The 25,940-nt window shown below is 41.6% G+C and overlaps 1 protein-coding gene across 1 annotated transcript; it reads right to left on the reverse strand.

Annotated features, from left to right (window-relative positions):
* Positions 1-5,743: 5,743 nt before the first annotated feature.
* On the reverse strand, positions 5,744-22,755 carry LOC101478495 (NACHT, LRR and PYD domains-containing protein 3). The gene is made up of 12 exons (XM_076880863.1): positions 22,643-22,755; positions 21,053-21,168; positions 20,885-20,968; positions 19,973-20,211; positions 17,271-19,026; positions 13,485-13,658; positions 13,168-13,254; positions 12,833-13,006; positions 12,499-12,672; positions 11,155-11,328; positions 6,985-7,031; positions 5,744-6,823 (listed from the first exon to the last, which is right to left on the reverse strand). The coding sequence occupies exons 2-12, from the start codon at positions 21,139-21,141 to the stop codon at positions 6,288-6,290; spliced, it is 3,534 nt and encodes a 1,177-aa protein (XP_076736978.1). The 5' UTR covers positions 21,142-21,168; positions 22,643-22,755; the 3' UTR covers positions 5,744-6,287.
* Between the last annotated feature and the right edge of the window lie 3,185 nt (positions 22,756-25,940).

Here is a 25,940-nt window from a genome sequence, read left to right on the forward strand (position 1 = left end):
AGAAAAGAAGCGATTGAGCCTGTCTGACCTCCAGAGGAAGCTCATTCCACATTTTAGGAGCCAAAGCTGCAAAGGCTTTCCTGTCTCCTCAGGATTTATTAAATGTCTTCAGTCAAACGCATCTGGTTAGCTGAGGAACAGGTGACGGCATGTGAGGGTGAAGCACCTCAGACAAATAAGAAGGGGCAACACCATTAAGAGATTTAAAAACCAAAAAAAGAAGAATTTAAAATGAAACTTAACAGGAAGCCATGAAGGGGTACTAAAGGGCCACAACCTTTTCTCTCTGTCACTTGATGAGTTTTCATAGACCTTCTCAATCATTTAAAAAAGGACATGTTATCTTACTGACACATTATTTTTAATGCCATTGTTTATCCATAACAGTGACACCACTTCCACGTTTCCAGTGTGGCATTATTGTTAGAATTATTATGAGGGAAGTTTTTATTTATGGGGATAAAAACAGATAGCATTGTTATATTTGTATAAACTTTATCAAACCAAACATTACAATGTGCTTTACAAAGCACGTGACTCAGAATAGCATGCAATCATTCAGGCACCATAACAAAGGGTTAAAATAGCACAATTGTAAATTATAACAAAGAAATAGGAACATTTGGTGTATCCAGTTAAAATAAACCTGCACTCAACGCTTTTCTTTTCAAGCTCCTTAGACTACGATGACACAAAGCAAGATAAACAATGAATGAATGCCAAAATGAATGAGTTGACATTATTATTCCTTTTTAAAATGACAGAAAATACCAAATACAGCAGAAGGTTGTGGCTTTAGCTGGCTGAGATGTTTCTATGTAGGTTTTACATCTTCTCTCTCTATGTGCTTTCTCTCTCAGTTGGGTGTGAGTTCAATTTAATGTCATTTACAACAACAGTCACCTGGAGGCGTTTATATTGTAAGGTAGATCCTACAGAGAAAGTGGAGGGAGACGAGGATAAAAACACACTGTGGAACAGAGCCAGACAATAAAAGTAACTACTGCTCCAGAGCTTAATACAGGGAACTGTAATGATGAAACCATCAAGCGTGTTTCACTGCACTCTCAGAAATATGAAGCTGGGAGAAGTTAGTTTATATATGAAACTATTTCATTTGAGCTTAGTTTCTGTTAGTTTCAGTTTCCGTTTTTATTCATTATTATGTTGTGGAGAGCATATGTCAGAGGCCGGATTATGAAAGTACGTACAGGAATTACGATAAAAACACAGAACTTCACAGAATCCATCAGAGTCTCATCACAAGTTGCAACCAAACCAACCAATGCTGAAAATAATGATATGTGTTTTTAAATGTTTTCATATCTATTTTTAATAACCTTGGCTATCAGATCATATTTCTGTCATGGTCTCTGAGTTCTGGCCCGCCTTCTCTCTCTCTCTCTTTTCTTCCTGTCTCAGTAAGCATGTGTGGGCATGTGCTGTTTACCTCTCTTAGATGTGGTTCCTGCAGTCTTTCCCGCCCTCCTGTCAAACCCTCACATGTTGAAGACTGACTCAGCTGCTCCTCAGCGCCTGGAGGAAGAGGACGAATGATAGAGTGAGAAGCTGTACAGCAAGCGGCTTCTTGATTTTTGAAAGCAGTTTTTGGCACAATCTGGATTGAGAGTGGATCAGAACGGCGAGCTGTAGTGTGGTGTACAGTGGGAAAGAAAAAAGGAGGGGCGAAGGAAAGATTCTTTGAGGGAACGGCGTTACAAAAAACACTGGAAAAAAAGAAAATTAATTAATTAATTGATTGATTAATTTTTAATTTTGTACTGTGTAAAGGTTTGTTTCCAGGTGAAATAACTTTAATAGAATATGATTTTTAATTAATTTTTTTCTGAGTTTTTTTTTTTTAAACTTTTATTTGGTTTACTCGGGTGTGAAACTACAAGGAAAGCCGATGTCCTCTTCTTTCCTCAGAAGTGATCTGTGGCCGTCTGAATGACTTTTCCATTCCTTCCACAGATGTGCTTTCACAAAGTGTGAAGCTGGATGGATGTAATCACAGCTTTTTAGTCCCATACAAATCAGCAGGAGCTCCCGCCTCTGTCTGCAAACAGGCCCAGCAGCATTATTCTGCTGGTGAATGCATTTAACTCAGTGAAGAGCATGAAACACGAGGCCTTCACCCTGCAAAGCCCAGAGTGTCAGGCTTGAACCAGGAATTATTGAAGTTTTTGAGAGTCCCACAACATCAGAGGGATTTTTACTGCCCAAGAAAAGAAGTAAATTGTAATTTATATGTTTAAGGAATAAGCTGAGAAGGAGAAAGTAAGAGATGTACGAAGTCACACACACACTGGAGAGTGTGATTAGACAGTTTGTGAAAGAGGAAACATGAAAGTGAGAGGAAAAGGAAGTTAAAAAGGAGAATTCAAAAACAAGAGAAAGAAAAGGGAGAGTAAGAAGAGGTCGAGCTCACAGGAAGAGTAAAAGTGGAGCATTGTAGAAATTTGAAGGGATGTTGGCGTTCATGCCAAATTTTGCAGATATGTAACATGGAGGGAGGAGCAGAGGTGACCTTTGACCAGCCACTCAAGGCACTTCATGATGACTGATGTCAGTACAACAGGGCGGTAGCATTTCAGCCAGGAGACCTCTGATTTCTTAGGAACAGGAATGACGGTGGTTGTTTTGAGGGATGTGGGGACCACTGACTGCCTCAGGGAGAGGTTGAAGATCTTGGTGAACACCTCTGCCAGCTGGTTGGCGCATGCTCTGAGAACCCGGTAAGCTTCTCCAAGATCGTATTCATATTGCGTTCAATGTGCACAGTCTGAGTACTCACGGCTGTCCTCACTGCTTCAATCATGGCAGTCAGCTTTGTGGGGTTCTGAACAGCTGTGACAGCAACACCGGGAATGTTTTGCAGACGTCCACACACAGCTTCACAGTGGTCCCCCTGAGGGTGTCCAATTAATTTCATCTGCATACTTTCCCAGTAATTCTGCTATTACAGTTGTATACATGATTTCTGTCATGGTCCGGGTGAGTGCCGGGTCTTCCCACAGGGCGTTTCCACCCCTGGGTGGAGCCGCCACATCATGCTGAGAGGCTGCACCTGAGCCTAATTGGAATTGCCGGCTTGTTAAGAGCAGCGCTCAGACTCACACCTCGCCAGATCATCTGCAAACCTTTGTCAGTCAGGGCTTCCACAGTTTCAGCTGTTCTTAGCCGTTTCATGTTTTTTCTGACGTTTGTGCTTTCTCCACTCTCAGAGGACCTCCGGACATTGCAAAGCCACTGCTGTAATTTGTTTAGATTTCAGCGCTGGTCTGCTCACAGTTTCTCCGTGCCCACCTGCCCAGTGTTCAGGATTCCCCCCCAGGAGTTCCTGTACTGGCAGATTACCCAGTGTTGGGTTCTCCATCCCATCCACAACAGCCCCATGGCTTCCACCGCGGACACTTCTAGTGCTCTTTATAGCTTTGTTTCATAGAAATGCCAAGTCGGCCATGTGTGTTTCACAGTGAAAGGTTATGAATTTCTGAGTTAAACCTGTGTGTCTCCAAGCGGAGTAATACGAATCATAGTGTGCCTCAAAGCTAATGTTATTGCCAATCATGTTCCAAGTTCATGTTCCAGAGTAGAGTTTCTAGTGTGTTTTTTAAGTTTATTTAGGCTGCCGCTAGCCCTCAGTTCCTCGAGTGTTTTTGAGTTATTCCTTGATTACGTTGAGCAGTTCTAGGTAATGTTAAGCTCTTTGAGCACCTCTCACTGTTTTCGCTGTTTGCATCAATTGCACCATTGCAAATAAAGCTTTGTCATGCTCGGTCCCTGCGCCTCAGAGTATTGTTTGCCTCTGTTTTTCCCACTGGCCTCAGGCCGTGACAATTTCTCTCCAATTCAGGCAGATTTTCTGCAGAAGATCACGACCCAGCAGACTAGGCCTCTCTCCTTGCACCACACGTAGCGTCGCTGCAGTTTCTTGACCTTGATATGCTGATGCACCTCTATAGCGCCAAGCGGGTGAATGCATTCACCGGTGTACTGTCTCAGTCGCTTGGAAAGCCGGCATCCCGCCCAAGTGCCACAAGCTGTGGTAGGTGGCTTGGCTGATCACGGAAGCCGAGGCCCCTGGCTCAACCTCCATTTACTGCTCTTCCCATTTACATGGATAATGGCATAGATGGGCTCCACAAAGCACTTATTAAATCCATGTAAATGCATGTTTAGTTTGGGTTAAGTTTTCCCATTCCTTCTTTAGTTCTCTTTCATTTCTTGGCTTAGTGCCCCCATTTTCTTGCAGTTATGGCAGATACTGTCTTTACAAACACAGTACTTGCCAAAATGTGCCTCCAACACTCTTAGATATTTGATGTGCATCGGCTTAATTCATATTGTTGTCAGCTTTCCATAGGTCTTTAGTGTTATTAGCTGCTGTTTCTCTTGCTTTAGTAATTTCCAACGCTTTCTTAAAGTCCAGTGTGGGCTCCCCTAACAACAGCATGTCATCCAGCATGCCTCCAACTCAGTGCTCTGAAAGCTGTCTCAGCTCCACCACATATGCAGCCATTGAAACTCCTGCGTGAATGAGTCTGGAATTTGAAACGCTGAACAGTCACGGAGGGTTTCAGGCAGTAATGATTTTGCACCAACGTCACCAGTTCTTTGAAGCTGAAGTCCACAGGTTTCCCAAGTATTGTTAGGTTACATATCAACTCTTACATCCTTGATCCACATGCACTGAGAAGACTTGACCTTTTTTTTTTCGTCCTCAATGTCGTTTGCCAAAAAAGTGTTCCAGCCTATCATATTCAATCCAGTCACCGTCTGTGAACTCCATGAGTGATCCAATCATAGTGATAGATGCAAATTGGTGATCTGACTGCAAATTCCGTAGCAAAAACTCAAAGCTGTCTACATTTAGTTTTTACGCTCATCACCAAAAAGGTGTTATAACCTCAGGAAAATGATGCTCGGAAACTAAGAGCCTTAATCGGGACATTTAATGATGACTTTCTGAGACATCAACAGTTAGCCACAACACATACAGAAACCTGAAACATTCCAACAGGGAAAACTCTGAAAAACCTCTGAAGGATCCAGGGTGCAACGCCACGAACACTCTGTACAACAGCCACATTAACCATTTACCCCACATATTTAAACTATCTGTCACCATGTATTTAGGTTTAGTATTATTCACTTATATCACAACTCTGCACCACATGTTATGTGAGCTCCTGTTAACCCACTGTTTTTTGTGAGATTTAATCATTAGGATTAACATGTAAAACACTGACAAACACATTTAGTCATAATTGTTGCAAAATCGGTCTTTGTAAAATTGAGAAAATACCTGTAGTTTAAACTTAAACTAACTTGACAAGGAGTCAAAAGTTAAAAGCTGGCTAGAGGAGGGGTACAGGATCTCAGAGAAGTAGGGTCAGAAATGTCCCCATCAGCGCTTTCTGTCTAGATCCCGGTGCATGTTTCGCTTGCTTTGCAATGTTGTTTTGCAGTTCATATGACCATTTAATAAACTGCGTTTCAATATTTATCTTTTCTAGAGGATATTTGAGTGATTTTAATTGGATCTTTCAATAAAAAGGTGAATCTCTACATCATCCGGTGGTCATCATTTTATCTTCAAAATTTGCGACCCAACACCCTTAAAAAATTAAAAAAAAAAAAAAAACTTCGTCATCTGTGCTCATGAGCTGACATCATGTAGTTCATCTTCTCACCAGCAGAGGATCACAAATCACCATCAATGAAGAGATCATGGAGATGTTAGTGACATGAGAGCTGTGTGTATTGACCTGATCAATACATGCAGTTTGTTTTATTGGATCAATTTTTAAAAGCAGCTGTTTTTATACAATGACAGAAACATGAGACGCTGAATGTCTTTAATAGTTTATACACAGTACTATTGGATGTCCACTCATTCAGTTATGATGGAACAATCCAATTAAGAAAGAAATGAAACATTTGGATTCATTTTAATGAGCTCAGACTTGGTGAAAATGCAGAGGAGCTGGTTGTGACCTGAGCTTCACAGAAACACCACATACTATATTCACTGTGACGCTTTGAGTGGGAAAAGACAGAAAAACAACAGGTGGATCCTGGAATAATGTGAGCTTCCATCTTTAAGGACTGAAGAGGAAGAGCTTTACAAGGAATCATTCAGAACAGTTTCAAACATCAACTGATTGAATCCATGAATCTGAAAACGTGTTTGTGAGTGAAAGAGACAGATATGTACAGACTGAACTCTCTCTTCAACAGTCAGAGTGTTTCTCTAAGAGGAGACACTCTTTACACTCCACTCAGCACAGAGTCACTGAAGAATCATAGTCAAATGAAAACCCAGGACAAAGAGTTTCAGTGAATGTGGTGTTGAAGGTGTGGAGGTGGATCAGAGTGTCAGAGGAGACTCTGTAGAAGGACAGAGTGCCAGCAGGACAGTCCACATACACTGCTACTCTGTTAGAGACAGAGGAGGAGGAGGAGGAGGAGGAGATGGGTCTTTGTTTGTTGTTGTGCCTGACAGATTGAGGACCATCATCAGAGCAGATCAGACTCCAGGAATGAGCATTGTATCCAAGCACACAGTCAATGCCCTTTCCTTTCCTTCTGATTCTTCTGTAACTCACAGATATAAAAACTATTCCTCTCCACTCGACCTCCCAGTAACAGCGACCAGTCAGACTATTTTCACACAGCAGCTGTGGATGCCAATCAAATCTGTCTGGATGATCAGGATATGAAAAAGTGTCCCACACACGTGTCACCTTCGTGTTGTCGTCAGACAGTTTGAGCCATCTGTGAACTGTGTTTGTGTCGATTGTGAGTTGACAGGAATCTGATGGAGAGAACAAACACAATCCAGCTGCAGTTATTGATCCATCATCTGTTCATTGATTGACACTTTGATGATGACTCCTGACATCAGAGATGTGAATGATGAAGATGGTTGAATGTGTGCTGCTTTGTTTTCATGAATCCCATTAAAAACACACTTACACTTCCTCAGACCTGGTGTCAGCCATCGTTCTCCAGCAGGCTCCACCCTGAAAGGAGGGGGGGGGGGGGGGGGGGGGGGGTGTCAGACCAGCACAGCCTTAGCATGCACACATGAGCATTACATGGCTCTCATACACACTGTTACACACTAACAAAAGGAACAGTACAACATTTTTACAAATACACTTTAATCTAAACGTGGATAAAACTGCTGATGACTGGACTGATCCTGGATCTGTCAGTACACCACTGTATTGAATGAAATATGACTGACGGGGTTCAAACACTTTTTTCAGGGTTAAATTCAAGCACTTTAAGCACCTTCAAGGTCCATTTTAAAGGTTTTTCCAGCATATCCCCCCCCCCCAAAAAAGACAAGAATGGCAGTTTCGACTTGCATTACCTCAGCAAGACCATGTGAAAATTATAACAAATCCTCGGTGAACTGTTCCCCTTTTGTTAAAATGTAGAAAAATGCACCACACAAAAATAATGCAAAAGGAAAACTGTCAGGTTTTGTATTGTTGATTGTCATTTATGCTTAGAAATATCTACTTATATATGCTTAGAGTTTTATAATTAGTTGTAGATTGGTAGAGGTTTGATCCTTAATAGTCTGCACACTTTGTGTGCACACCTACATCCTGGGAGCGTGGGAGAGGTCGTACATTTTCTTATTGTTTTATGGCAGGATAAACGTGGCTGTATCTGTTTTAGGCTAAGTGCCTTTGGTTTAGATGAACTGCTGGACTTCCAGACCAGCAGGTTTAGGGAAGTCATTTATGGGGTCACACTCTGACCCCCCCCCCCACACACACACACGGTACTCTTTGTTTGTATGTAGACGTCATATGTTAATGAACCTATGCATATTAATGTAAGCTCAATAAAAGAGCAGTGTTACAGGGGAGCGGACGAGAGCAACTGGGGTCAAGCGAAGGAACGGCGTCTGTCCGGTTCTCTCCGTGCACGAGAAACACGAAGAACTTTGCCTACTTCGTGTCTTGCTGCTGTGTAATTATATTGTCTTCAACGTTCCAGCGAATAGGTTCAAGCTACAAACCTATCAAAAACGTTGCCTTATATAACACATCTCACTCCTGTTGAAAAAAAATTTAAAAAAATGAAAACCTTCTCACCAGATAGATTTTTTTCTTTTGTTTTTTTAAAGCCAATTCCCAATAAAACGAACTGTAAGATGTTTAACTACATTGCTGTTTGTATTATTGCTGAAGTCCTAAATGATCGCTTTTAAAAGTGTCTGTGCTAATAACAGTTTGTCCCGTACTTCAGCTAGAATGGAAAAAAGACAAAGCTCAAGTTATTCTGCGTCTTTGCTGCACAGCTGCCTCTTCTTCTCTCATTCTCTCCCCTCCCTCTTTTGTTGCTCCATCAATCATGAAACTGATCAATGATCAGCTGATCGGCTTTTCTCTCTCTCTTTTTTTTTTAAATAAATCGCCCACTTTGCGCCAGAAAGCTTGATCAGCTGTTGTTAGAATGTATTTAATATTAATTTCTAGTATCAGCTGATGTTTGCTGGAGCCACAGCTGTAAAGCTGCTGGTCATGATGTCGGTTTGGATATGTGGTGAGAGGGAAACATGAAGATGAAACCAGGAGATGTCCTTACTGAATCATCAGAGCTGTGATGGAGAAACAGGTTTACCTTTTAGGTGACATGAATGAGTTGAAGGGAAGTTATGAACTGTTTCTGAGAGACAAATAACACCAGCATCCTTTTTTAGGTAGCTGACAGCTGGTAACTGTGCAGGGGTGGGTCTAGCAAAGTGTTGCCAGGGGGCCATGAAGGGCATTAACAGGGAGAGGGATTACTTTTCTTTCTTAAGCTACGTCCACATGTACACTGGTATTTTTGAAAAACAGTTTTCCCGTTTTTGTTTTTTTTTTAAATCAGGGAAAACGCTGCTATGAACATGCCAAAGCAACAGGTGGCGATATATTCCTAACCGTATAGAAATGTTGGCCAATCTGAAGTCCAGAAGGCTGGGTGAGAAAGAATAAACAAAGACAGCACATAGAAGCAGAACTGAGTCCTGTGTGGAGGGACAGTAACTGTGTGTATATGTAAGCATTTAAACACTGCAGAGAGTAACAGTATTTTGTGCAAGTCCACCATTGTAGAAATTCATTTCACCGAGACAACACGGCGCACAGTGTGACGTCAAAAAAGGCGCACACCTTTGACGCTGTGTTTTCTTTTCCTCATCCACACGTGAATGCAAAAACTGAGTTTTCAAAAATATCTACCCTGGCAGGCGTTTTTAAAAATCTCAGTTTTTAGTGACCAAAAACGCCGTTTATGTTTGGACGAAAGGTGCAAACGCATAGAAAAATCTGCGTTTTCAAAAATACCTGTTACATGTGGAAATAGCATTATTCTCATTTAAAATATCTAGCTTTTAAAAAAAATTATCTGAAATTTACAAACTATTAATACATTTATACCATCAAAACAGTGTACATCACTGTCACAACTAGGGATGGGTATCGAAAACCGGTTCTTGTTGAGAACCGGTTCCCACTGTTTCAATTCCTTGGAATCGTTTGCCATTTTTGCAAACGATTCCCTTATCGATTCCAGTCGCCCTGAATGACGTCACCACGTTGCGGAGCGTCATTTACCTGGCAGGAAACACGGCGCCTAAGCGGCTCAAACGCTCAAAAGTTTGATTATACTTTATGAGAACCGATGACAACAGGGCAACTTGCAAAGTAGATATTTCATTTAAGGGAGGAAACACTACGAATATGCAAAAGCATTTGCTCACAAAACACGCGATGACACGCGTTTTTAATTCCGCTCCGGACTCGTGACTCTCAACCCAGCAGCAGCGCTAACGTTTGCACGTCCTCTCCCGTTAATGCGGCAGGTAAATAATCAACTAACAGTGCATATTATGTTAGCGCAATCTGCCTTATTACAAGACCTGCCATTACTGTACATGTAGGTGACCATGATGAGAGAGACAGACAGAGTCTGGCTGGCGCTCGCTGGCAGTTCTCGCTGCAGTCTACCGGTAGCGTCTCCTTTCAGGCCAGGATAGACGAATGTCACCGAGCAGTGACTAAGTTTGTGGTCAAAGGCTTGCACCCGTTTGCCACAGCAGATGATTTTTGGTAAGTGAATGTGTTTAATTGTAGGCAGGGACATTACTGGATATTCTTGTGTAATTGCCACAGAACAATTTATGTTATACTTTGTTATTGCTACAGAACAGGGGTGCTCACACTTTTTCCGCATGTGAGCTACTTATAAAATGACCAAGTCAAAATGATCTACCCACTACAAAAATCCAAAACATATACTTATTTATAAATATATTGAGGATTCTTTATATCTACAATGTATATACATGCATAACCGCAATATCCAATATTTCACAACACAATTAACTATGTAAATTTTTTGTCATTACCTGAGTTTACTCTGATGACTTGCACTGAATTGAATCAGCCAGGGATGCATAGTCCGGACAGTAGCTGCTGACGGCCAGGTTTAAGAGAAAAAACCGAGAGCTAAAAATTGGAGTTAACTCGCTGACTAGCTTGTCAGTTTTACTACACTTCGCGCCGCTGTTTGCGCATGCGCAGCGACCTAAGCGTCAGAAAAAATCTGCTGTCATCTGACTGGCTTCCCTGTATCAATCAAGTGACGGGATGGATGATAGGCTGGCATCTATTTTTTTAATGCCATGCGATCTACCAATACTACCTTTGCGATCGACTGGTCGATCGCGATCGACGTATTGAGCACCCCTGCTACAGAAGAATATTTATTTTATTATTTTACATTTACAATTTTTTTCCTTGGGGACCCTGTGACACCACATTGAAGAGCCATAGGCTGGAACTCTTAAGATCTCACTGTTGGGTTTGTAAGGCCATGTTACTCCTAAATTTCTATCTTGTTCAAAGAGAGGATATAAAACAAAGTTCTAAGCTAATCGACCTTAGTGTTCTCCTTTTTAAAAAAAAAAAAAAGAATCGATAAGAGAATCGATAAAGAATCTAATCGTTAAACAGAATCGAAAATGGAATCGGAATCGTTAAAATCTGATTGAGCATGCATCAAGAAAAATAGGAAGTGAGTGAAGGACACAAGAAATGTTTCCAGCTCTTCCGCCTTTGTCAGGCATTCTCTCCATACCTGAGAGTGTCCAGTCTCCAACGTGGATCCTTTTGTCCAGCCGACAACAGCTCCATTCCTGAGTGGCCTGGATGATTGTAGCTCAGGTCCAGCTCTCTCAGATGGGAGGGGTTGGAGTTCAGAGCTGAGACCAGAAAAGTACAGCCTTCCTCTGTGATCAGACAGCCTGACAGACTGCAGACACACAAAATAACAAGCAATCTGTGAACAACAATTTTATGGATGGCTGATACAACAACATCCATTTCCATCCATTATATTTAAAATGACTTTATTTATAAGATAAACTAAGTGGAGAGGAGAAAATAAAAAGTTAAGGACATGCGGTAGTGACATATAAAAGCATCAGTAGTAAAAATAGGGGAGTGGAGAAGAAAGCAGAGAATCACGGGAAGTCCACCAACAGTCTGCGCCTGTAGCAGCATAACTAAGGGATGGTTCAGGGTCAACTGATCCAGCTCTAACTATAAGCTTTATCAAAAAGGAAAGTTTGAAACTGATCTTAAAAGTAGAGAGGATGTCTGTCTCCTGAACTCAAACTGGGAGCTGGTACCACAGCAAGTTGTCCTACTGTGAGAGAGACTTCAACACTCATATGGGTAAAGACAATGAGACTTGGATGGGTGTGATTTTAAGGAACAGCCTAAAGAGAGGGGCTGAGCTGTCAAATGATCACCACCTGGTAGGCTGTTGGATCAGATGGCGGGGAAGGATGCTGCACAGACCTGGCACACCTAAACCTATAGTGATCTTGCCCTAAGAACACTTGGCAGAGGCCCCGGTCTGCAAGCTCTTTAACCCCCACCTGTAGCTGAGCTTCTGAGGGAGAATGGGGACATTGAGTCCGAATGGATGATGCTCAACACCTCCATTGCCAAAGCTGCTGCACTGAGCTGTGGCCACAATCCTTAATTTTTATCTACAAGGGCCTGATATCAATTTATGACATCATACTGCCACTGTTCTATCAAAATTTAAAACATATGTGGATTTTATTTTTCTCAGAAACAAAAATTAGGTACAAAAAACAAAACAAATTATCTGTTAATTCTTTGTTTTTACATTCATCAGGTCCCAATCTCCCTCATAGCAAAGAGAAATTAAAAATGCATGCCATGACAGAGTTCGGGTCTTAGGAGATTAATCCCCCCACCAGCCCAACCAGAAACCTTTCTACCGGGTGCACTGCGCTGATTCATGTTTCTAAGCTACCACAGTGGTTCTCAAACTTCTCACAATGAGTACCACCTCATGGCTCTTGAAGTATCACCCTTATGATACTTTTTGTGCAAAGATATAAATCACATTTTAAACGATCCTCTGTGGAAAGATTTGAATCCTGACCTGAGAGTTTCAAGGTTACATTGTGGACTCTGCAGTGCAGCAGACAGAAACTTCACACCCAAATCCTGCAGGTTGTTGTTACTCAGGTTTAGCTCTTTCAGACTTGAGGACTGGGAGCTGAGAACTGGGGACAGAACTTCACAACTTCCCTCTGACAGGAAACAGCTACTCAGTCTGAAAAATTATCGAGAACACAACACCTGTGTTAAAGTGTAATCGTAGTGAAGAGAGAAGTTATGAAATGATATAACACATAGATGACTTTTATTGAATTAGCTACAATTATTGGTTATTTTTGGCAACTGATAAAAATAAATAATACTGTTGATCTGACCTTAGTGTTTCCAGTGTACACTGTGAAGCCATTATTCCTACAGACCGAAGATTCATTCCTGAATCCCACAGCTCAGAATTATTCAGGTCCAGCTCTCTCAGACTAGAGGATTGGGAGCTGAGAACTGAGGACAGAGCTTCACAGCTTCCCTCTGAGAACTTACAGCCCATTAGCCTATTTAAAAAAAAAAAAAAACACCCACAAGAGTTAAAGTGTTGTCAGCATGGCGTTATTGCCAATATTCAATCCTGTTTTTTTAAGATGCAACAATGATTGGCTAAACTTTAATCAACTTATCGATTAATTCTGAAAAATAAAATGTTACTTGATCTGACCTCAGAGTAATCAGCTTGCAGTTTAGATTCTGCAGTCCAGCAGAAAGAGTTTCAGAGCTGCTCTCCGAGAGGTTACTGAGATTCAGTCTGAAAATTATAAGATGAACAATGAAACACTCGTTTTACTAATAAGCTACTACATTTAGCAATGTGTTTTAAAATAATCCTTAATGCCTGGGATTAAACAGGTTAGAAATGTGACAGTTTAACTTGGGGATAATGAGAAATACTAATAAACACTTATGAGTGGCATTTTTAACCGTTTCATTTGTCAGCTGAACAAGGGAGAAAAAAAACAAAAAACTGAATATACTGACCTTAGAGTATTCAGTTTACAACATGAACTCCCCAAGGCTGCAGACAGAAGCTTTACACCTGAATCGTCCAAGCTGTCGATGCTAAGGTCCAGCTCTGTCAGACTAGACGACTTGTAGCTGAGTACTGAAGTCAGAGCTTCACAGCCTGCCTTTGACAGCTCACAGACACTCAGCCTAAAAATAAAGAAGCATGAAATCTGTGACATTTGTTAAAAAGAGAGGGAGGAAAAATAAATAACACCCCCACAAACACACACGCGCGCGCTGTAGGGACACTACAAGTCATGGTTAACTAAAAATTTCAAAATGTAAGCTGGAAGGAAGGAACAAGACATAGCACAGAAACCATAGAAACAACCAACATATGCAAAAGTAACCGTAAACAATAAATGTTACTGAGCAGCAACCAAGATAGTGTGTTTCTGGGATTACTTGTTTGTACATCTCTGTCCACACCTGTGTCTGAGCGCACTTGTATTCATAGGGTTTCTCCATGTAAATGTCTTATACTGGGTGTGGCGAGGAACAGCCCTGCCACATAGGACATGAAGCAGACATGGAGGAGACTCGGGCACCAGAGAGCCAGAGGCCCTTCCTCCCCAGAGCTCGAGAACCCAAGGAGGACCACAATCACACCACCCCACCTAGAAAAGTCACCCAGCAGCACAAGTCACAGGCGGCCGCAGAAATGAGCCCGCAGGCTCCACTGGCAGCTGGCCAGGCCAGAGCAGACTGAGCCCTGGGCCAAGCGAACCGAGGACCCTACACACCCCGGAAGAGGGAACCCCGTTCCCCGAAACCCAATAATAGCATGGTGTCCAGGCCCGGGCCCATCTAGATTGGGTACCCTGTGCATGCACTCACCCACCCACAACCTGGCAACACACCAGCCATGACCCAAGACCCCCAGAAGTCCAAGTCCCCAAGCCCACCCAGGACCCACCAAGGAACCACACAGCTACCAGGCATAGGACTGACATAGGAGCCTGAAAGAATCTTATTTTGGTATACCGTATTTTCGGGTCTATAAGGCGCACATAAAAGTCTTAGATTTTCTTCAAAAAGTGCGGCGCGCCCTATAGTGCAGTGCGCCCTGTGTGTGTTGTAAGGAGGACGTAGTAGAGATCACCATGAGAACGCTAAAGAGTGAAGTGTGGGCGTTGATTGTATATACACCGCTACAATCGCACATACCTGTATAAAAGAACAGGTATGTGCGTTATGCAGAACTTCGTTGTTTTAACAACCCTGAAAATGGCAAAGAGACACGCTTATGAAACACAGTTTAAACTGAAGGCCATCAGCTACGCGGAGGAACATGGAAATCGAGCAGCCGCGAGAGAATTTAAGATTAATGAATCGATGGTTCGCAAGTGGAGGAAGCTGGAAAACGAGCTCCGAGAGGTCAAGAACACGCAGCTGACTTTCCGCGGACATAAGGCAAGGTGGCCCGAGTTGGAGGAAAGACTCGAGCAGTGGATCATCGAGCAAAGAACGAGTTGGAGAAGCGTTTTGACGGTCACCATTCGACTAAAAGCAGTTTCGCTAGCAGAAGAAATGAAAATTGAACATTTCCAATGAGGTCCGTCTTGGTGCTTTTGTTTCATGAAACTGTGCCATTTTTCCATCCAGACCAGGACTACGGTAGTGCAGCAACTTCCAGCGGATTATAAGGAAAAGCTGGCCATCTTCCGCTCCTACTGCAGCAAACACATCGCCGACAAACACATCCAGCCCAGCCACATCACTAACATGGAAGAGGTGCCGCTCACTTTCGACATCCCGGTGAGTCACAATGTGGAGAAGAAGGGGACCAGCACGGTAGCGATACGCACAACGGGGCACGAAAAGTCTTCTTTTACTGTTGTGCTTGGCTGCCATGCTAATGGACAGAAACTGCCGCCAATGGTGATTTTTTAAGAGAAAGACTTTGCCTAAAGAGAAGTTTCCAACAGGAATCATCATTAAGGCAAATGAAAAGGGCTGGATGGATGAGGAAATGATGAAAGAGTGGCTGAGGGAGGTTTATGTAAGGAGACCAGGTGGTTTTTTTCCACACATCACCATCGCTGTTGATCTGTGACTCTATGCGTGCCCATCTCACAGCCGATGTGAAAAAAACAAGTTAAGCAAATGAACTGTGAGCTTGCTGTCATTCCGGGAGGCCTGACAAAGGAACTCCAACCGCTGGACATTGGTGTGAACCGGCCGTTCAAAGTAAGGCTGCGAGCGGCGTGGGAGCGATGGATGACCGATTGAGACCACAGTTTCACTAAGAGTGGAAGGCAGCACCGGGCGCGTTACGCCACAATTTGCGAATGGATTGTAGATGCTTGGGCTAACATGTCTGCTGGCACTGTTGTTCGAGCTTTCGCAAAAGCCGCCATAATTTCCGAGGAGCCGCACAGCACGGAAAGTGACTCTGACGGTGAAGAAAGTGAACCTGGAATGTTTGATGGAGATTTAGCGCAGCTGTTCAATTCAGACAGAGGATGAAGACTTCGATGGGTTTGATTGGTGACGATTACAGGTAATAAAAATGTTAGTACCAAACTCAGTTTTGCTCCCGCTTTAGTTTTAAATATGCATACTTGTATGCACCCTATAATCAGGTGCGCCTTATGTGTGTGTTAAATACAGTAATGGCACACATAACTGAGACTGCGCCTTTCAGTACAGTGCGTCTTATGGTCGTGAAAATACCGTAATGGATACTGGATGTGCTTGATGTTGCCAGCTGAACTGGATATAATGCACCAGATCAGGTTGAAGGGAAATAATAATGTTCCACCAAGAACACTTCTTATGAAATTTCTCAACCCAGTCTTGACTAGGTGGTGATGGAGGCGATACTGTGCAAAGGAGGTAACACCTCAAATCTGATGAAACACCTGGCGACGCATAGCGTTTTTTTAAAAGCCGCGAAATACATCGTATTTGACAGCTTGCTGCAAGACCTCACAACAAGCACATCTACTGCGGGTGTGGTGCCTGTTATCGGACCCGGAGTTAGCAACATCCCCCAAGAAACTGAAGAGTAGAGTCCTGGCCCCTAGCCCTGCCAGTGTAGCAGAAATGGCGACGGATGATGATGACAGCAGCAGCTGTTCTTCTCTGGGCGAGTAGCTTAATGTCGTTTGTGTGTAATTTACGTTGAGTAGGCTAACCACGTTATTACATTAATGCATGCAAGGTGAACTAGCAAACACTGTCGTAGTTACATGCGGCTGTCTTCTTGTTTGATGGCAGGTACTCCCTTCATGTTGTATCAACAGAAAAGGCTAACTTGGTTATCATTTTGCAGAAAAATAGAGACTGCTAAAAAAAAAACGTAAGAGGTTTTTGCACAAAGTTTGTGTTCTCCATTCTTTAAGCACAGTTTAAGAACCGGCACAGTTTCAAAAGTACTGGTTTGGCACTGTTATTGGATAAAACCTAAACGACACCCATCCCTAGTAACAGGACACTGGATTAGTCCATGAGTTTTTGGTATAAAGTAAACCGTTTTGAATGGTACTTTGGTAAGTGTTACACCGACAGATGTCTCAGAAATGTTGATACTGTCTGTTGCTTTGAATTTTTAGGAGAATCATATACTTGATTTAGTGCTGATGATCATTGCACTTTAAAGTTTTTTTTTTTTGTTTTTTTTGTTTTTTTAAATGGACGAGCACCCATCACAGTGCTCGTCCAATTTGTTCATGGCACGATTGTGCCATGAACAAATTGCAATTGTTACTAGAATAAATATTTAGAAAATAAAAGCCTGATCAGAAATTTCCTTACAAAGCTTTGTTGGAGACTTTGATCACTGGCAGCAGCCCCACAAGAGCCCCTTCTGAAGCAGAGTATTTTTTCAGGTCAAACACATCCAGATCTTCTTCTGATGACAGTAACATGAAAACCAGAGCTGACCACTGAGCAGGAGACACTTTATCTGTGGAGAGACTTCCTGATCTCAGGGACTGTTGGACCTGCTCCACTAGAGAACGATCAGTCAGTTCATTCAGACAGTGGAACAGATTGATGCTTTTCTCTGCAGACAGCTTCTCATTGAGTTTCTTCTTGATGTACTGGACTGTTTCCTGATTGGTCTGTGAGCAACTTCCTGTCTGTGTCAGCAGACCTCGTAGGAGAGTCTGATTGGTCTGTAGTGAAAGACCCAGGAGGAAGCGGAGGTACAAGTCCAGGTGTCCATTTGGACTCCTTAAAGCCTTATCCACAGCAATTTGGTAGACATGTTGTTTTTTCATCAGATTGACTTCAGAGTTGATGAAGGTCAGATGGACATGAAGAGCAGCCAGAAACTCCTGAACACTCAGGTGGATGAAGCAGAACACCTTGTCCTGGTACAGTCCTCTCTCCTCTTTAAAGATCTGTGTGAACACTCCTGAGTACACTGAGGCTGCTCTGATATCGATGCCACACTCTGTCAGGTCTGATTCATAGAAGATCAGGTTTCCTTTCTGCAGCTGATCAAAAGCCAGTTTTCCCAGAGATTCAATCATCTTCCTGCTCTCTGGACTCCAGTGTGGATCTGTCTCAGCTCCTCCATCATACTTGACCTTCTTCACTTTGGCCTGAACCACCAGGAAGTGGATGTACATCTCAGTCAGGGTCTTGGGCAGCTGTCCTCCCTCTCTGGTTTTCAGCTCATCCCCCAGAACTGTAGCAGTGATCCAGCAGAAGACTGGGATGTGACACATGATGTGGAGGCTTCGTGATGTCTTGATGTGGGAGATGATCCTGCTGGCCTGATGCTTATCTCGGAATCTCTTCCTGAAGTACTGCTCCTTCTGTGGGTCAGTGAACCCTTTGACCTCTGTCACCATGCCAACACAGTTAGGAGGGATCTGATTGGCTGCTGCAGGTCGTGTGGTTATCCAGAGGTGAGCAGAGGGAAGCAGTTTCCCCCTGATGAGGTTTATCAGCAGCACATCCACTGAGGTGGACTCTCTGGGGTCAGTTAGGATTGTAGCTTTGTGGAAGTCCAGAGGAAGTCGACACTCATCCAGACCATCAAAGATGAACACAACCTGGAAGTCTTCAAAGCTGCAGATTCCTGCTTCTTTGGTTTCAGTAAAGAAGCGATGAACAAGTCCCACCAAGCTGAACTTTTTTTCTTCCAGCACATTCAGCTCTCTGAAAGTGAATGGAAATATGAACTGGATGTCCTGGTTGGCTTTGTCTTCAGCCCAGTCCAGGGTGTATTTCTGTGTTAAGACTGTTTTCCCAATGCCAGACACTCCCTTTGTCAGCACTGTTCTGATTGGCTCGTCTCTTCCAGGTGAGGCTTTAAAGATGTCTTCTTGTCTGATTTTTGTTTCTGGTCTGTCTGGTTTCCTGGATGCTGTTTCAATCTGTATGACCTCATGTTCATCATTGACCTCTGCAGTCCCTCCCTCTGTGATGTAGAGCTCTGTGTAGATCTGATTCAGGAGGGTTGGGCTTCCTGCTTTAGCGATCCCCTCAAACACACACTGGAACTTCTTCTTCAGATTAGACTTGAATTTAAGATGACGATGACACTTTTGAAGAGCCTCTGAATTAAAAACAGTAAGAAGGATGATTAGTCTATTATGGTTTTTACAGTGTCAACCATTATTTATATAATCATGCATTTCCATCTTAATAACTTTCGTTAAAATCTCAGGAGATATTTGGGTAATTTGAACACAAATCAAATTGGACCTTTCATTGAACCATCTTCAATTAGCATGAAAATGACATGTCACAAAGGTTAGAAACATACAATTCTAGATATAGAAAATACTTAAATATTTTATTGAACAAGGTCATTCATTTATATTAACATCCATGAAGATGCTAAAAATGACAGCCTAAACACAGCATTTAATTAGTTAATAGACTGAATTGGCTTCTCTCAGTGTGTAAAAGAACCCACACAGATTTAGTTTTAACATATGGAATAGAAACTGAACATCTAACAGTGTTTACTGAAAACACTCGTCTGATCATTCCCTTATAACAAAGCCTAATACAATAATGGATTACACAGCAGTGGAGAGTAGATTTCACCTGCACCTTAAAGCGGGATGAAATCTAATAAGCCAGAGATGAAACAGCGTGTCACAAATTTAGAAGATCATAATTTAGCCTCGAAAAATAGTTGGTTGCTTTATAAGAAAGCCCTCCGCAAAGCCAGAACATCTTACCATTTGTCACTGATTGAAGAAAATAAGAACAACCCCAGGTTTCTCTTCAGCTCTGTAGCCAGGCTGACAAACAGTCAGAGCTCTGTTGAGCCAACCATCCCTTTAACGTTAGCTAGTAATGACTTCATGAACTTCACAAATAAAATTTTAATCATTAGAGAAAAAATTACCCATAATCATCCCACAGATGTAGTATTAGCTACAGCTACTTTTAGTACCATTGATATTCATTTAGACTAAAACAGCCTCAGTTTAATACATATCACAAAATTAATTGTGATAATGTTGTATCTGCATACTGCGCAGTCCGACCTTCATTCATCCTCTTTAAAATCGAGCTCGCCACCTCCAGTTCATTGCCCGCATACGTCTGCAGCACCAGTGTAACTGTTTTCAGTCTGTCTGCATTTTCCAGTTGGCGTTTAAAGACTTTGGGGAAGTCATCGCCAGGGTCATTGTGCAGGTAAAACTGGAAATGTTTCAGCTCCTCGTCTCCCAGATTGTTCAACATTTCAAGCAGCTGCACTTTCACTGCCTTCTCCGTCTTTGGCCTGTAAAACATGTGGACATGATTCATAGTGAGTAAGTCTCATCATATGTCGAATATACTTATTTAGGACATTAAACAGCAGAATAAATCTTTGCAACTGGATTATAAGGACCGAGGTTTTTTTAAACTGTCCATTTTACTTATAGATTTTTGTGGTATTTTAGTAAACGCATGAGGAGATAAGGCTTGTTTGTGTAACAACTTGCTTATTAAATTATAAATGATTAAAAAAAGTGACTAATTTTTATTATAGGAAAACAATATTTGTTCAAGAAAGTTAGTCTACTGCAAGAGGCAAAAAGTAAGATACAAATATCAGCAACAAGGATTCATCTACAAAACATGAAATGTAGAATCAGCAGTACTACATCTTGGCAATGACATCTACTAGGCGTGTATATGTCACTTGATGTAACTTCAGCCTTGACACTGCTGTTGATATACACATTTAAGGAAAATTAAGAACACTGAGCAGCTGGAGTCCTACAGACACTCAGCCTCTTCACACCTCCTACAACATCCATTCTTTACATGATGCATTTGTGGAAACACTCCAACACACACCGCTTCACATATAAACATAGAAATGTGTGTGAAACACAGCTGAGCTGACATTAAACATGATGGAGGATTTATTCACAAACACTGAGACACAACATTTAGACACACATTACCTCTTTGCAGGAGGACAGATGTTTTCTTTAAACTCATCATCCATGTCCTTTGACTCGTCGCTGAGTGGAGGTCCAGGTTGGTTCCTGTGAATAATGATGGAGCAGTGATGTGAGTGCTGAGCTGTGACATGGAGAAGAGTCATGGACAGTTAGAGATGGTCATCTCACCTCTGAGCTTTGGTCTGGCTCTCATGTTCCCCACACAGAGTGCTTTTAGAGGGAGGGACTCCCTCCTCTCTGTCCTCACACCGATCCATGCTGCTCAGCTCACACACACTTTCTACCTGCAGAGGAAACAAATCATCAATCGAGAGCTTTTGATGTGTTGGACTAACATCCACAGCTTTCATCAGTTCACAACAAAAAGTGTCAGAGAGATTAGCCTCCAAATCCTCCATTCCTGTAGTCCTACAAAGCAGCAGGTCAAACATGGCCATAACAATTCCCAGGACCAAGCTGACAGTTCATATTCTAACTGCTAGCTAAACTAAGTATCAGTTAACCCTTGTGTGGTGTTCGTATTTTTTGTTACTCAGCCAGTGTTCATGGGTCTGGTGGACCCGCTAGATTTTTGGCTTTCCAAATTAACACTATCAAACAATTTTATGTTAAATTACTCAACAATGTTTACTTCATCCCACTTACAAGCCATATGAACAGCAAACATGGTTAATTTTTCCCTTTACCTTTGTTAGATCACATTTATGAATTAATGTGCTTCTCGTTTTTGTTTTGTTTTTATAAAATGTTATAAAAAATAAAATCAGTTATAATCAAGTGGAGTGGAAAGACAACATTTCTTGGGATAGAAGATCATTCAATTTCTCCATTTTTTTTTTTTTTTTACATCCATATTTCTTCATTTGTTGTCTGGTGGGCTTGTTCTGGTCCTGGAGCTGGCTTCTCATGGGGTACTCATCTTCATTTGTTACTAAATGGCACTCAACCTCACCCTCTTCTTCAAAGTCACTGTCAGACAAAAAATGTGATCCTCATATTCTGAAACTTCTTCCCCGGCATCATCATCAGAAGCTCCTCTGTCTTCCAAAATCAATAAGGCCCTCGCAGCAGATAATCTTTTGCCATCTTGAGCAGTTGTGATAAAGAACCACACTGGCAAAGTCTTATTTATAGTATTATGCCCCTAATTTGCAGGTGGGACAGGGTATGAGAACATAAAATTTGGATCCCTCAAGAAAGAGGGTAAAATGTGTGGGAATGTCAGAGCAGACGGTGTTTGTGCGGAGCAGGAGGGGAAGAAAACACTATCAGCAGCACCAGAAAGGAGGAAGACAGAGTGTGGGAACACAGGACCTACACTTTCAACACTTTTATTAGACCTGGGTCCAGTGGACCCGAACACCTTGCATGTAATGTAAATGCGTGGGGGGGTACAGTATGAGGTCATTGAAAATTAGTTCGGATTTATGTTCTTCACAGAAAATAAGCCAAAGCCAATGAATTTCAGGTTAAAAAATATTAACTGTTTAATTTTTCTTTTGAAAAAAACTGAGTACGGGTTAATCTGCCAGCAGTTACTGTGGAACAGCGGCCGAACTCCGTGTTTAGTCTGATTCCTGGATCACAAACAGTAACAGGAAATGGCGGACACACTCGGCCGAGTCACAACGGGCTGACTGTTTAGGAAACGACGGTTTTGTTCCAACAGTTTGTTGTTTTAAGAAATCAAACATGAGCTGAACTAATAGTAAAGTTCATGAAGACAAACTGTTAAAGGAGGAAACAAAGCAAACTTACAGTTTCTTCGCGCAGAGACACGAACAACAAGCTCCACTCCACACCCGAACACTAAAAGCTAGCGTTAGCCCGCTGAAAGCTTAAAGCTCCGCGGGTATGCTTCAGAATCCCTGTCTCAAAGTGTGATTTGTTTGGCCAGAGTCACGTGATCAGTGACGTCGAAGAATTCTTTAGAACTTAACTGTTTCGGTACCTGATTTAATGGTTCGAAAGGAAATGATTAAGTGATGGTCAAATGAAGCTTTCTGAAGCTCATTATTCGAAGCTGTTCAACACAGTCTTCTCTGATGACATCAGATGCCCCAAAATATGAAGAACAGCTTGAATCTACAAAATAAAATGAACTGGTTCGTTATGAATTTCCACTCCACAGAGTGGAGTTCACAATCTGATTTTGGGCCACCGTTGTGTTGCTTTGAACATGTATTTTTCGGGTACGTATTTCTGACCTGGGGATAGAATTGGTTGTTAAGTGGAAAGAAAAAATGTTTATGAACTTGTAAAGTAAAATCATGGTGCATTTAAGGTTACCCTGTTTGGGTTTCATTTAAGAAGAGAATTTGTATAACCTTGAGACCAGTTTTCCCGTGCTTCACTCGTGTAGCCTACATTAGTTTGAAGAAGAAAAACTTCCACGGGACTGCGATGTGAAAAGATATAACAAAAATGTATTCCACAGCTTGCAAATCTTCTTACAGGAGTAATCAGGTTGAACTTATCCTCAACACAAAAAACTTGCTCTGTTCTCCCTGGTTGCAGCGTCCCTCCCACATCGCATGCACTCATTTGCATAAATCCATGTAAAGTATTATTTAGTCAGCTTTTTAAGCCTTAACATTTTTCTGAAATTCCCTGGACTCTTTGAGGAGTGTGACATGCATGGATGATGAAGTATGAAGAGAGCCTGAATATTAGTTTAATGACATTTCCTGTTCAATTTTCAAATCGTTGAGCTCATTCAAGTGTGAAATTTCCCACGCATGGGACTAATAAAGGTTTTCTTATCTTAAGCTATCCAGGGATTTATTTCTGTTTCTCTTTCCTTGATTTTCTTTTTGGATTTTATCCATGTGTGTTCCTGGACATATCCTGATGTTTCATTCAGATTTTCAGGAATTCTCTTCTCCTTTCTTGATCTATTTGTTTTCTGTAAAAACTGCCAAATTATCTCCGTTCCTCCTGGCGAATGAGTTTTGACAAATAGTGAATAAGTTAGGCTGATCCCTCATTCACAAGGGGTCACTGTTGCAGTTAGCTCTTATGATAGATGATGAATAAATGGCCAAAGCATTAAAAGAGGCAACAACAAAAAAGAAAAAAAATCCCCGAATTATTGACCAAATATGTTGTCGCTTGAAGCACCTACCATTCTTACATGCAGCATGTTCTAGATTTCACCATGAGAAACCAACGGAAACAATTATTCAACAAGTACAGTAATTAGCTGTTAAACATTTTAAATGTACATACTAAAACACAGTTTTAATTCTTTGTCATTACACTCAGTACAGTCACCCATTATTTTAATGAGTCATTTCTGCACTCACATCTAAAACTTTGTACATTCACATGAGACACGGACCTTCACAATAAAACCGGAAACAAGAAATAATTCACAATAGTGATGTGCGGATCGATACTGAAATATCGATTTCCTCCGATACCAATCATCATCATCAATCATCTATGTTCTAGAATCGATTCTCACATTAAAATATCGATATTTTAGTAATTTAGGGTAAATTTGTAGTTTATCATTAACAGGAACACAGCGGAAAGAAACTATTTCATTCGGATTGTCTACAATTGGAAGGAACTACTCCCTCTCCCACCTTTCATAGTCATGTGCGAAATAAGGCTGTATAAAAGTCTCGCAGCCCCTTGGCGTGCGCACTCACAACAATGGCTGAGCGTAATTGGAGTTATGTGCGGACGTATTTTACATCCACAAACAGCCAAGACGTGGTTTGCGATACATGTGGCAAGAAAGTGAGGTGTTGTGGCAACACCACAAATTTGTCAAACACCTCAGAGTAAATTATATCACAGAATATGACGAGCATATGTTGAGGCAACAGGTGCAGGCAGGCAAGGTGTTCAAATAGCACAACTTCAGGTTCTTTATTTCTATATGATGAACTCTGCATTATTAAGTGATAAGAACAAGTAATCTGATGTCCTGTAATCATTATGAAACTATAATTTGAGATACAATAAATAAAATACGTTTTTGTACAAAGTATCGGTATCAGATCAGTATCGTCGATACCAGCCTGAATATTACTTGGTATCGGATCGGAAAGGAAATCAGTGGTGTAGGAGCCATATGAGTTGTTCCTTTTTGACTAAATGGGTTGGTTTAAATGGACTCACTGTATTGGTGCACGGGTGTGGGGCGTGTCTCATGGGTGTGGTGGATGATAAATGTGTTTGCACTCACCTAGTGATGGCCAAATGAAGCTTTCTGAAGCTTGTATTGAAAAACGGTTCATTACTCGAAGCTTTTCAACGCAGTTCTCTCTGGTGACATCTGGTGGCCAAAAATATGAAGAGCAGCTTGAATCCACAAAATAAAACCAACCGCTTCATTATGATTGCCCACTCCACAGAGTGGAATCCTGTCTGATATTGGGCCTCCGTTGTGTTGCTTTGAACGTGTATTTTTTGGTGGTTAAGAAAATGTGTTTTATTTGTTTAATAAATAGTTTTGACCAGTAAACTCTCCTTGTTCAAACATGCACCATGGTGTGGTCTTTCTTTGCTTGTGACTTCTTCATGTTAGTAAATACAATAATTGAAAAATACCACGTTACATATAATATACATATAATAATGTACAACACATTATGGAGTATGCTTCTGCTGTTAGGTCCCGCCTCCATGCAGGTATGCATTTAATCGCCGGAGGGGTGTATCTATAAATAATATTATATTAAGAAAATTTTCCCAGACATATTTTTGACCTGGGGGTAGAATTGATTGTGAAATGGAAAAGGAAAATGCTTATGAACTTGCAAATTAAAAACATGATGCATTGACGGTAACCCTTTTTCATTTTTATTTAAAAAGAGAATTTGTTCTAGTGTGCGATGGATGAACCTGTTCCTTTACGTGGAGATAATTTCTCCTGCCTTAAGGAAAATCCCTTCACATGGAACAGAAGAGGCTGGAGTGCAGAGAAACTGGTAGAGATGCAGTTATACAGTCTACCTGGGCCCCACCAACTATCAGCTGAAGAGAATAAAGAAATTCAATTGCTGCACATTTGGCAGACTAACATTTTCAGATTAATTAAACA

This window comes from Maylandia zebra, unplaced genomic scaffold (assembly GCF_041146795.1).
Source record: "Maylandia zebra isolate NMK-2024a unplaced genomic scaffold, Mzebra_GT3a scaffold01, whole genome shotgun sequence".
In the NCBI taxonomy this organism is placed as follows: domain Eukaryota; kingdom Metazoa; phylum Chordata; class Actinopteri; order Cichliformes; family Cichlidae; genus Maylandia; species Maylandia zebra.

Bases quoted from the DNA above. Each gene is read 5' to 3' on its own strand.
- LOC101478495 (XM_076880863.1), bottom strand. From the start codon at position 21,141: ATGGATCGGTGTGAGGACAGAGAGGAGGGAGTCCCTCCCTCTAAAAGC. The intron at 13,659-17,270 runs GTAAGGAAATTT...CTTTATTTTTAG, and splicing joins AAAGTCTCCAACAAAGCTTT to GCTGAGTGTCTGTGAGCTGT. The intron at 6,824-6,984 runs GTAAGTGTGTTT...TCTCTCCATCAG, and splicing joins GACACCAGGTCTGAGGAAGT to ATTCCTGTCAACTCACAATC.